The following is a 13807-nucleotide window of genomic DNA, read 5'->3' as shown; positions in this document are numbered from 1 at the left end:
ATAATCTGGCTCTTTTATCAAAAAGGTGCACAATTTATGAGTTTCACAGGACTTACCTGTCAACACTTCCCTCACACTGCCCCTGAGAACACAAAGCCTAGGACAGTATTAAACCAATTACCGTCATACCCACACACCACCATACCAACACTTTGTGGGGAGACCCCACGCGGACTGATGTTAAGCACCACAACACGCCAGGAATGCTGTCACACAACAGCAGTCTTTACATCCACCTGGAAATGAGCCCTGTTCGCCTTCGGATTTGCCCTGCGGTATCATGTGATGAATATTTCAGATTGGGTATGAGAATGTTTAAGGTTCAGTGTGCAATGATGTTTGCCTCAGCGTAGATGTGCTGTTACATAAGAGGGAGAGGTGAGAGAAGATCCCATCAGTTGCAGCTGAGCTTTCTGGAGTATTTTTATCGCTAATGTACCTAAACATTAGCAAATTGGGGGTTTATTAACAGATCTGCTCCATGCAAAGGAGCAGCAGCTCTACCCTGAGTCTCTGCCGTATTCCTACCCCAGCCACCCAGCCACCTTTGCGGAGAAAGCCAATTTCAGCTGCTTGTATCCGCAATCTTGTTCGTTCAGTCACAATCCTTTACTATTGACCATAAGTTAGTGTAGGAATGAAGATTGACGGGTAAATCAAGAGCTTTGCCTTCTGCCTCATCTCCCTTATCATGACAATAATGTGGTACAGCGAGTGCAGGGTGGATTAGTGGGGTTCAGAAGATCTGGTGGAAGTGCTCCTTCCACTGTCCTATCACCTCCTCAGTTGAGGTCAATAGTGTTCCATCCTTGCTGTTCACAGGTTGGATGGCTCCCCATTTCTCCCTCCTGAGGTGATGGATGGTCTTCCAGAAACAACATCGCCTCAACAACAACTTCAACAACTGAAGCTTTGAACATCGACCATTCAATGCCCCCAGCCTACAGGGAGTAGGTGGGAGTTGAAGGCTCCCAGTTTACCTGGACTACTCATTTGGTCTTGCCAGGTCTGTTCAGGGGTTTTCTTTGCCATCTGACCCAACTTACCACCAGATGGTGATCAGTTGAGAGCTCTGCCCCTCTAGCCGAGTGTCCAAATACTGCGGTCTTAGATCAGATTATAGGGGGTCTCCAGGGTCTCTAAGAAGGCCAAATTCTCTGAACTGCTGTTCGGTGCTTATGCACAGACAACAGTAAGAGTTTTCCTCCCTGCCTTCAAGCATAGGGAGGCAACCCTCTACTCCACTGGGGTAAACTCCAAGACAATGGTGCTCATCTGGAGACTTCCCGAAAATCCCCACGTATCACTACACACTCCTGGCAGGTCCTTTCACGTCCCCAGAACCAGCCTTTGTTGCCCAGGTCTGGGTTGCTGAGGCTCCTCGCCATCACAGCCACTCATATGGAAGCGCACCCAACTCGTGCAGATGATGGGTCTGTTGTGAGGTCTGGAAAGGGGGAGGGGGTCTGATCTCCCACACCCCCTCAGACTTTAAAGAGACTGTTGCTTCCACAGAGATTTCCCAGATCTCTGCTAAGTGCCTTCCTGGACCTTTATCAAATAATAAATTACAGTCCATGCCACAAATCAGCATACCCCGCAGAGAGGTACCCCTTCTCTGACCCTCCACTCGGGTTGGCCTGATAACATTATCAGGCAATGGATGCAAATTGCCACTCGGGAATGCATACAGGCCAACAAGGACACAAAGATTGATGTAATAAGAAAGTGGATATTCCAATCAAATAAGAGACTGCAATCACGTCAAACGGATTCCCCTGTGAGAAGAGGACTTCACTGCTGTTCGAACCACTTTTCTACACAAGATAGTTTGGCTGAGGTAGAATTTACACCGGGCAATGAATTATTCCAATTATGTAACAACAGCGGCACCTGAATGACGAACCACAGGGACCGATGGCATATTGCCTGAGTAGCATAATCTATGTGCTTGGTTGTTGCCTATAACTTGTTCTGTAAAAAGAACAGAATGAAAGAATAAAAGAATAAAAGTAGTCAAAAATTTAATTTTATGGACTCTTGGTAGAGTTCTGGGGAAGTTCTGAAGAGGAGAGCTTCCACAGGAGACCTGATGAAGCAATAACAACCACAACAGAAAAAGAAACTCAGAAGTCAGAATTTAGTCGCTAAGCTACAGGGGCTAAGTTCCAACTTGAAGCTAGGCTGCTGGAGACTGGTACAAGTTTGGCTGGCCGGCACTCAGCCTCCAGTGTCTTGTGTTGCCGTGGTAACCAGGGCCGCTTGTGCTGATTGCAGCTCCAGTCTGTTTTCATCAGGAAAGAGAAGGATAATTTGGATATTAACTTAATAACCAAGCCAATTGCACGAAAGACAATACTGCCGCTGAAGAGGGATGAGCCAGACTGACAGCCACTTCAGCTGAGGACCAGTCTAGCTTGGGAGACCATGACGAAGGACCTCGACGAGGCCGCTCTCGTCAGACATCTCCTGCTCTTTTCATGGCCAGCTGAGTAGTCGACTAAGTAAGGTGGCGTTTATCTGCTTCTCCGGCAGGTTGTTCTGAGTGGTGTGAGGCATGGCTAACAGACAACAGTGAATCAAATTTTAGTTTTAGAGCTCTCCTTCAAATCCTCAAGAATCACCAGCCGCTTAATTATCATTGTTATATCATTCCATTCCATCCAAGCTCACCTGTTTCATCTAGTTTATGCTTTGACTTGCACCTGTATATAATGAGCACGTTTTAATTTACCCCTTTTAATACATAAAAATCTCCATAAATTAAGCCATTGTTACACTCCTTCCTTCAGTAATTGTTCTTAAGTCAATCCACAGTAAAGAACATCCCTTCCAGATTGAGACTTGATAAGAGGCAATACTATATACAATCCTAGGCACAACAGGTCCATGAGATGGGGGAGAATGGGTGTCCAAGTCACCCTTCAGGCTGTGCCCAACCGGGCCCCATGGCAGACCTGTCCACCAGGCAGTTGCTGATTGGCCCCTTGACTGAGACCAGTTTGGTATGCATTCTACCTAAATCCAGGTTATTCCAGCCTCAGCTGCTTCCCCCACAAGTACTCTGACACCTTCATAAAATGCTGAAATACAAACTTCACTTGAGGAAGCACAATAAAGAGAGAAGGTGTGATTATTTCCTCTTCTCAGTAGATTGTAAATCCAAAATTGTGCTAACTTTGTGTTTTCTATCCAAAGTGGTGTTTTGACAGAAAAGAAATACTGTCTTCCCACTTAAGGGATATCCTATAATACAATATTGATCTTTTTAGGAGGGCTGGAGGGAGTCCAGGGACTCATGGAATATGATGTTTTTGGTTCATAAGTGATGACCCTTTACAGGGTAAAGGAGTGTGTTTCTGTTGTTGCTATGGTCCAAGGTATAAATGTTCAACCACTGTGAAATGGCAGTGAGGAGCTGTCACCAAAAAATAAAAAAGAAATAAATCACTAATCAACTGGATTGAATCAATGTAGAGACCATTTGGCAACATCAAAGAAGCTGCACTGACTACTCATCCATGATAATGGAGATGCCAAAAGCAGAAGGTAGTATTTGACCTGAGAATGTAATGCATATATAATCGGCACAACTCAATACCTGAGCCGGTAGGATGTATACAATAGTGCTGAAATTCTCTGAACAGGCAAGTCTCAATTTGATTACTGGCCGCAGAGAAATCCTTCCCCTTTACCTATCTCTCCCCCATTTCCTGTCCCTCCACACTGTCCTTTATAATAATGACAGGTCCAAATGGCCGAAATATATTTATTTTTAAGAAAAAATATATGTGCATAATTATTTCATTTTTCTGTGGAAAATTCAGGAGGAATATCATCATTTGTGAAAGAAAGGGATGTTGGGAACATCCTGTGCCTTACAGCAAACAGATATTAAACTGAAATGGGTAAAAGGATACACGCATCTCCAAGACAGTGATCGACTATGATTCATTATGCAATGTTAACGCTTCCCATTTAGCTGGAATTCACCAAGTCTACCTCACCAAGTGTGCATAGATTTTCAGCCTGATTGATGCTTCAAACCGGCTGCTGTGTATTCATGTGCTGTTGAGACGTTCAGATATATGTACATCTCACCAGGAAGTCCCCCTTTGAATGTCCTCTGTCAGTGAAGCACGGTGGAAGCCCACTCTGTGAGCCATGAAATATAAACCTTCATCAGACTGACAGCATCTGTGTGTCTCATTGTTCACTTACAGAAGGAGCTGCTTTCGTCCTTTGTGCCTTCCATGGTGCCATCCGGCAGCATCTGGAGGTAGAACCCATGTCGACAGTAGAGCCGGGTGACGATGCCCTTCAGCTGTGGCTCTGTGGAGCAAACGCGGGGTTAAACATAGTTAGCACCCCTAGACAGACAGACATACACACACGCACTGGTGCACGCATATTTATGCACGCACCTTCCTGTGAGCGCACACATTGACTAAACAACAGGCAGGTCTTGATATTTACACTGTGAGACAGTCAAATAGTGTGTATGTGGCTGGGTGTGTGACAGTGGCTTTCAGTGGGATTGATGAGACCTTGGTGTCTGCAAAAAAGAAGCATATTTCAGAGACAGGTTCAAGTGCGGCAGGCAAGCTGCTCATTTTGTATGTGTGTGTGTGTGTGTGTGTGTGTGTGTGTGTGCGTGCGCGTGCAGTTGCAGCAGCTACCCGTCACACACAACGAGGTGTGCACTTCCAATGGGCAGAGCAGGGTTCTTGGTTTCCATTTGTTTAGACCTGATTGCAGTTCGTTTTTTTTATTATTATTTTTATTTATTTTTTTTTTACTTTGCTAACAGATAACATCCATTACCTATACAGCTTATCCTTCAGGGTCACAGAGGGGTTGGAGCCAATTTCAGCTAACATTGGGCGAGTGTGGGGTCCACCCTCAATAGGTCCCCTGTCCAGAGACAAACAGCCATACACACTCACTCCTACAGGTAATTTTAAATAACCATTGAAACAAAATCTGCATGTTTTTGGACTGAGTTTATGAAGGAGAAGGAAACCCAAGCAGCCACCAAGATGGAATCAAATGGTGTCAAAAATATAGATTTTTTTCCTTTTCTCTGTCTTTCAGCTTTTCCCTATTTGGGATCGCCACATGTGACTTGCATGATTGATTTGGCTACCACTTTTACACTGGATGCTCTTCCTGCCACAAGCTTCCCCATCAATCCGGGCTTGGGACTGGCACAAGCCGACCATTGGTTTGCATTGTAGTTGGGGTTTGAACCCAGGTCCTCTGCATGCAAAGTACACAGCTGTAGCACAGAGCTACACCCCTTGACCAGTCAGTACACAACTTTTAATGCAAACACTGGCTCTGTATAAATGGAAAAATTATAGAAGAGCTCATTAAAAATATGTGGTTATCTCCATTTCTTATTATCTCTCACATGTCAAAGGATCAAACACATTCATGGTCACACTGAATGTTTAATGTACCACCTCCTATTGTCTGTTCACTCAACTGTTGTTTGCTCAGAAGTGTCAGATTACTACTTGAATCAGTGAGCCAATCAAGCATATTCACACATCATTGCTCTATAGACAAACTGACATGTCTTTCACAAACCTTGTGTTTGTGTTTCTTTTCTCCGGCTGACCGTGGGAGCCCTTTTTCGCTCCAAAGTGCTGAGGGAAACTAAATAGTGAATCAGAAGGAATGTCAGAATGCTTAAGTGTTTCCACAATCAAGTTTTAATGAGATGCATCAAATATGGATGAGGACAGAGAAGTACGGGGCAGCTGGCACTTGGCCCTGGGTTGACAGCAGGAGTGTGTGTGTGTGTGTGTGTATGTGTGTGAGTGAGAGAGAGAGAGAAAGATAGAGATGCACTGAATAATATTGAGTCTGGCATTTACACTGATAAGAAGCCTTTAAATTGTCCCTGAAGTACATGGAAAACAATACAATAATTGAGTCACTTTGCAGATTTTCTTTTCAATATCTTTATATTGTATATCTTTTTTCAAATATCAAAATTATCCTTGATAGTTATTGAGAAAGCTGGGATGTATAAAAAGGTCAGACATGAACCAAAAGTGCCTGAGATATCCTGACATTTAGGGTAAGCACTTTTGGAACTCTCATTCGCCACAATTTAATTTAGTCACTTCTGTTTTGGCGTTGTGGAGATAACCTCACATGATTTCACCTTTGGTAATTTACACATCCTCGTGAAATAGCTATTGCAACATGAAAATGGACAGCCTCATTAATCTATGCTTGCGTCATATTAATTGAATTTGTTGTGTCATAGATAGTATTTCCCTTTTACTTGGATATAAATTCCAAGTATAAAAAAATTACAGAGATTAGAATAACTAATTAAAAGCTAATGTGAACTTTTTTTTTTTTGGAGGGGGGTGGGGGGTGGGGGGGCGATTAATCATTGAGTAGTAGATATGAAGATGCAACATTAAAGGTTTGGCAGGTTTCAAATAAGTAGCTTTGTTGAGGTGTTTTCCAACAGCTCAAAGTAAAAAGATTGTAGCTGCTCTGAACTGCCTCACTCAAAGGGCCTGCTGCCTTAGACTGAGGCAAGATGTGATTAATGTTCAAAAAAGGATAATGGCAAAACACTTTTGAACAGTCGAGCAATGAGTGTGATGCTGCAGCTCATTAGAGTTTGAGTTAAGCCTTGATGTCTGTATTCGTCAAAGAAACATGGGTTTCTAATCCTCCTTTTCATGCTGACAGTGTGACCCAACATGTTTCGAAGGCTTTCATTGGAAGTTCTGGCCTCAGCAGCCAGATTGAGTCTATGTAACTACTAAATGATAAAAGCTCATCCATCCTCGTCTGGCTGAATAAATACAGAAGGGTCAAACATGGAGTGTGGTAATCTGTAATATCCTGAGTGTTAATCTCAAATTAAGCCTCAGACCACACACCAGGCCATGTGCTGCTTAACACATCTGCCGCAGAGCCGAGCTGAGGAACAGTCACACACACACTCACGCACGCACACACACACACACACGGCAGATGTTGACCTTTAGTGTAACTCCGCCTCTGTTTAGCGCTGTTTGGTAACTGCTGTGATCCAAAACATTCAGAGGAAACGCTGCTTGGGCACAAGGACATACATGATGATTGGTAAAACTGCAGAGCCAACCCACCCACAGAATCTCAAACTCAGTCCATACGGCAGCAATTGGTGAATTTCCGAGTCTTTTCTGGGGCAAGTATTAGTTAAAACGAGAGTCAAAACACACACACACACACACACACACACACACACACACACACACACACACACACACACACACACACACACACACACATATATACATGCAAACAGGAAGTTGACTTTTATTTGACTGTGGATAATTATGAGCCTGTGCAGTAAATGCAAAGTCATTACCTAAGATAACTTAGTAAATAACTCAATTCAAAAGAAAAACTCTACTAAATCTCTTTAAGGTGTGTTTGTGTTTTAAAAGGAAAGCAAGGCGATGAAAAGAAGCAAAGATTAATGCACCAGTCACTCTAACGTGTCCTAAATTTGGGAACATGGTGTCACTGTGTCACCTGGTGTCCATCAAAGGCACTGTGGTTCCCCCTCTGATAACTATGACTATCTAACTTCTACTACTAGTTTTAATTATAATCAACCAGCATATTGATTTTGTTGTCTGCCCAACAGAAGTTATTAAAGGCTTTGGAGGCTAGTACTGAGCCAGATGTAGCACGAATCCAGTCTTGGGTTTAACTGAAAGAAGCTTTTAAAGCTCCTGACATTTTGGGATTAAAGCGTCCATTTTTATTCTCACATCTATCCTCCAAATTAAACTATTCAGAGTAGTTTCCCTGAGAGTTTTATTCTTGGAAGGGTAGAAAAGCTTTGTAAATGGCATTCGGATCGTTGGACTAAAACAAATTCAGTCACGGGCAGACTGCAATCAGACTGTCACATTTTAATGTATCCTGGGAATATTCCAGCATTAGTCAACAGACAAAAGTTTTGTTATCAGAGTACATCACATCCCACAGCCCAGAGTGTGTAGTGGTGTGCATGTCTATATGCTTTAGAAGGATTTGTGCTCATAATCACGCAGACATTCAACGCCAATTATAGAATGACCTTAATAAAGAGCAGGATTAATTTAACTTATTAAGAATTTCAACCATTAAAGTCACCCTGAACCCTCTGGCTGCCTGATTCCTCCAGTCAGATGGCAACAGGGCAGCAGCAAGTGTTATTTTCACACTTCGGCGTCTGTGTGTGTTTGTTGGATATCTCTGATAGAGTGGGCTTGGCCGAGGAAGCAGAGACAATCTGCCGTGGACAGTATGTGTCATCACACACGTCACACATACTGCTGCAATATTTTTGTCTCTTTCCCACTGTCCATTGTCTTTTCCCTCTCAAGTTTCCCTGTCCTATTTATGGTCTGGCCGAGGAATAAAGTCCATACTGACCTACTGCAGAGGGCACCATTTATGCCCAGTGCCAACTGTGAGTACCAGGTAAGAAAGTAGTGTGCCCTGTACTATAAGCGGTGATGTAGAAAGTGTAATTTCACCTTGCAGTTCTTCATCGCTATTCGAACAAGCTTCGGGTTTAGCCCAGAGTCGTAAAAATGATTAACTATTAAAGTAAAATAGGGGATTCCCCTTGAGGAGTTCACAAAGGCAAATCTGTAATTTTGTGAGGTCACTGAGACGCTGACCTTTGACCAAAAGCTAATCAATACATCAATGAATCTTAGTGAATTTTGCTCATTTTGAAGAAATTCCATCAAAGCAATACAACCCATGCAGACAACCCAAAAACATACTGCCTCTGACCCAGGCAGTTAAACAAGGCACCTTCAGTTAAAGCTGCCCTGTGAGGTTTTCTGATAAACAAAGGCAAGTCATGTTTGCACTTGTTCTTAGCGCCAGGACTGAATGTGTGTATCCTTGAGGCCACACAAAAGCATGAAATGCATTTGAGGCATCATAAAACATTTGCAAGGATAAAGTTGTATTGATGTTTTCAATTACTGCTTGCTAGCTTGCAGTCTTCTGCTTTGGTACACTGATGTGCTGCTGCTGCTGGCTGACAGCAGAGCAGCCTGAAGTAGGGCTGAACGATTTTGAAAAATAGTAAAATTTTTCTCCAATATTGCGATTGCGATTTTCATGTTTATTCAACTGCTCATTACAGAAACATAAGAGCAACAAATCATGGGCTTCGCCTCTATGTATCTGAAAGAAAAAAAAAAAAAAGGTACTGCTTAATAGTATGCACTTTTTAATCATTCTGCAAAATAAAGATATTTTTAAATGTCATCTATCTTACTGCCCCCAAATCAGTAACATTTCACACAAACTGAAACACACGATTTGCCTCAACTACTTTGAAAGTGTTTTGGAAAATCAAAGTAAATAAAGTTATAAATAAAAACATGGATAAATACACATACTGTACCATTTATTAAGCGTATTTATCGGTGCTGTGAACCCAGGCTAGGTCACCATGCTGAGAGGCACAATATCTTTAGCAATGAACTCAGTTATTGCCTGAGTGACATCCCCGTGCCATTTAGGACTACGCTCATACAGAGCAACTCTTTCAAACAGGTCGGGCAATGACGCCTGTCTTGGGTTTAGCATGTGTGGCGCACTAGTGCTCGGCTGTCATAAATGGCTTTGTGGTGTTTTTTTTTAAGTGCTGGAAGAGGTTTGTTGTGTTGCCCCGTGAAGTAGCAACAGAATCACAGCATGCTCTGCGCAGCACCTGACGCCGCGCAGCATCTTCCCTTTTAAAGCTGAAATAATTCCACACTGCTGATGTGCTGTTCCTCATCGAGACTTAAGTCTCAGCTGAGTCGTTTCTGACGGTTCGATCGAACCAGAGGCCATTGTGCAGCATAAAAAGTTGATGCAGTCGATTGGTCTGCTCTCTCTCTCTCTCTGTCTCTCTCTCTCACAAGCATGCGTCACATGAGCACTTTTTTTTTTTAATGTGGCCACATTGCAATCGCATATGTTGCGATTAGAAAATCGCGTTTTATCATATTGCAATATTATCGCAAATGCAATTAATCCTTCAGCCCCCTCCTCTCATGTTCTCATGCAAGAGCATCCTCAGAGACCAAGTGTGACTGACTCATAAAAATACTGATCCACAATGCTAAATTCACAAGGTACCTTTAAAATCAGTGAACTGCTATTTTTTTTCTGTCCTTTCTCATCTTTCCTTTCCTCCCACCTTTCATTCATTCTCTTCTTTCTTTACTTCCTTACCCTGCATCTTTTTTATTTGAATTTGTCCCACTATGATATGATATTAACTGAGGAGAAGCCTGCATTTTATTGTTGGGAGATGGTTCCTGTAACAAAACAAAGGGCATTGCTATTTTGGTCTATACTCATTTTCGATACTACAACAAATTACAAGTTAAACAAATGAAATATTTGTATGCTTTGCATTTTGAAGTACTGGTTGAACTGAGTTTACGGTAAATTTAATAGGTGACAGAGGGTGCACATTAAGAGCAGCCATACTGTATCTTTATCAATGTGCTTGGACTGCAATACCTCTTATGCAGCCCTTTTCCTTTCCTGCTTCCTGTTCTTAACTACTCTTTGCCACCAATTCCCCTCTGTTCCTTTCTCTACATCCTGCTTCCTCAATCTCGCCTTCGCACCACTCTTAATGCCTTTTCTTTTTTCTTTTCCCTCTCTCTCTACTTTTCCATCCTGAAAATTTTATCTCCAATCAGCAGGGAAGTCCATACTTTTGGTCTTTTATAGAGTGACAGAAGGATTGATGCAGTGGCAGAAGCGGAGAGGGAAGAATAGATCAATTTGGGCAAAGCATCAATGAAATGTTACTGAATACCTACACAAACTCTGCAGAGTGACAGATATGTCACTTGAAAAGTAGGGACCAGAAAAGAAAAAAAAAGGAGACGAGACAGAGGTATCGAGGCCGGGGAAAGAAACGAAGGAAGGAAACGAGATGAAGGTAAAGATCTATGATTGTACTACTATGCTTGTATGCTTCTGACTTTTCCACAGGTAAGTCAGTTAACTTCAGTTGAACGGGGACACAATGCTGACTTGTTATTGATGTTTCATTTAGCGAGTGCAATTATTCATGCTTCCCCCCGCCCCCCAGGCAAGTCTGTCAAATCACATGAAGCTGATCTCACTGCGACAATCACTGATTATTATACTTCCATCTGTTTGCCGAGGCATCGTCTTAAATGGCCTCTGTGTCTGTGTCGGCACCAACAATGTCAAACGCCAGGGAGCACAGATGTGCTACATCACTGAAGCATCACTGATGAATTATGGTCATCGGAGTTCCCTGACTGTCACAAAGCTTAGCAGAATTAAAGCTTGAAAACTTCATTTGATAGAAACAGCAGCTTCATGCATCACAGCACCATGAGACCCTTTTCTTTGTCAACCATATGTGCTGAACTTGGACTCTACTGAGGCCACCTAAATAATTCTTAATCATCAGTTCTAAATGGATATTAGCACTTTCCCTTTTCACCATAAACAACTGAGCTTTATGACATGTTTCCTCCTAAAAATACGGAAAAAGCTGCACTCGTCACTTCCACGTAGTCACAGCAGCCATGAAGGAATATAGTTGGATGAAATGCAGTCAAAATATTTGGACACACTTTCCCATTCAAATGAATAGGAGTCAGAAAAGTGAACCAGGACCATTCACATGAAACATTTGCAGTGATAATGATGTGTGGTTTCGTTCCTACAACTCTTTCGGCCAACAATTAATGTGACAGATATTGATAAACACAACTGTTAGCGCTTGGATAGTAACCTTCTCTCACCACAGCATTAATAATGCAGCAAGTCACCACTATCATATCAAATAGCAAAAACTGGACATTTAGGTGGAAACAAATATGTTGTTTGTGTTTTGCATTGTGATTTACTTGGTTTGATATATAGACCACACAAAGACAGCAACAGCAGTTACACTCAGATGGATAATGCAATATTGCCTAGTTCCAGCCTTTGTCTACTCAATAATGACTCATCTCTATCTCTCAATTTGAACCAACGTAGATTACTGTTCGCAGGCCTAACCACAGCCAAAAAGGCTATATTATCACTGTGGTAAAACCCCAACATATCCTTGATGTACACCTGGATGGCCTCCTATCAGAGCATAGCCTCTCTTGAGTGCACAACAGCACGGCTCAATAGAGCCAGACCAGCTGCTGTACAGGCTTGGGCAGACATAGCTGTATCCATAAGAGACTGCCTCAAAAGAAGAGCCACACCTCTCCCACACCTGTCCACACAATAACGTAAGACCTTGGACGTTCCAGCTTTAATAGCCTAAAATGTCTTTTAATAATTCCTTTTCCCTTCGGGCCAGTACTACTTTTATTTAGATGGTGAATGTTTTTTTTAATGTTACCTTTATATATATTTTGCCTTTATAACTGGTTATTTTTTTAGCATTATTATTTTCTTTATCAGTCTGTGCACCGTCCTTATTTTGACCAGTAGGAATAGCACGAAAGCTAACAAAATGATGAAATGACTGAAAGTAGTCTGCATTTTTTAATTGCCACAAAACAGGACCAAATCCCAAAAAGGTGCTAAAATTTATATTGCTGCAGAGGCAGTGTCTTTCCCTTCATTAAACTGTCAAGTGGGACTGAACAGCCATATTGTAACACAAAACTCTGAGTCAACTGGCAGACAGATTATTCGTTGTGCTGCCTGACAGGTGGAAACAAAGCACAGTTGAATTTCTCAAGTAATTATTCCTCGAGGCTAAGCAACAGAGCAGTAGTAATTTACAGTTGCATGCTGCTCCTGCCGTAAAGGAGTGTAATCTCTCCAGTCTGTCCCTGCACTGCTGTCACTGTATAACGTCGGGATGTGGATACAGACTTGCACACTTTCAGCTCTTTTGTACTTTTTTTGTGTGTGTGTGTGTGTGTGTGTGTGTCATCCTAAAATCATCGAAGCCCCAGTTTAAACCATGGTTGTTGTCTCTTAGCCAATGGTCATGACACTGGTCATTTCAGTTCAACTCTCTTTCATTCGCTATAGAAGCTATAGAACCATTCCTCTGCACATTGGTCCTCGAAACACTTCTGAGCTTTGTCCAGAGTTAATAAGCTTGTTACTCCCCACTGACTCTAATATTGTCTTTCTCACCACTAGCACAAGAGCCTGAAGCTATTAATCCACGGACATATGGATTTTACAACTGCCAGTATTTCATTCTGCAGCATTTATTGCATCCAATGGTTCACGCTTGATGGCAGCCACAAAAGTAACAACACATCCTTAATTGAGACGAGTCGAGTAATATGGAGATTGGGTTGCTTTTTTTTTTTTTTTTTTTTTTTTTTTTTACGGGGGGGTTTTCGCCGCAAAGTGAAAGCCAAACTATTTTTCTTATATTTGCACTCTTCCTGACAGCTCACACATCTGGATTCAGGTTGAGGAAGCACCACACGGTTCCATATTTTCATATTTCAACTTTTGCATTAAGCGCACAGCTCCTAAATTGCATAAAATTGGGGGATCACAGTGGCTAGAGCTGACAGTGAATAATGGGGATAAAGGCGGGGAGAGCCTATATGGTAATGGCCATATTTACAAGGGCCATCAATCATCTCCAAACTGCCAGCAGTCTCATCCCTCATAGGATGAACAGAGAGAAAGGGGCGGGATGCCTTCTAAACAAACTGCTTCTCCCTCTTTTTACTCCGATCAGTTCTCTCAACCTCTCTCTCTTTCTCGTTGCAGTCCAACTTTAGCTTTTAGGAAAATCAATAGTGATGAAAGT

At 42.3% G+C, this 13807-nt stretch overlaps 1 protein-coding gene across 1 annotated transcript in view; it reads right to left on the bottom strand.

Moving 5' to 3' along the window:
- Positions 1-4342, bottom strand: part of LOC115059302 (fibroblast growth factor 14-like) — a gene marked incomplete at its 5' end in the record, with an annotated part of 38508 nt that extends 34166 nt beyond the window's left edge. The window contains one exon of the mRNA XM_029526959.1: positions 4222-4342. Within this exon, the coding sequence (XP_029382819.1) occupies positions 4222-4342 (121 nt within the window). The remainder of the gene's footprint in view (positions 1-4221) is intronic.
- Positions 4343-13807: the final 9465 nt, after the last annotated feature.

Source organism: Echeneis naucrates, chromosome 18, assembly GCF_900963305.1.
Source record: "Echeneis naucrates chromosome 18, fEcheNa1.1, whole genome shotgun sequence".
Classification (NCBI taxonomy): Eukaryota; Metazoa; Chordata; class Actinopteri; order Carangiformes; family Echeneidae; genus Echeneis; species Echeneis naucrates.
Note: the sequence above shows the minus strand (reverse complement) of the source record. Positions and strands in the feature narration are given on the sequence as shown.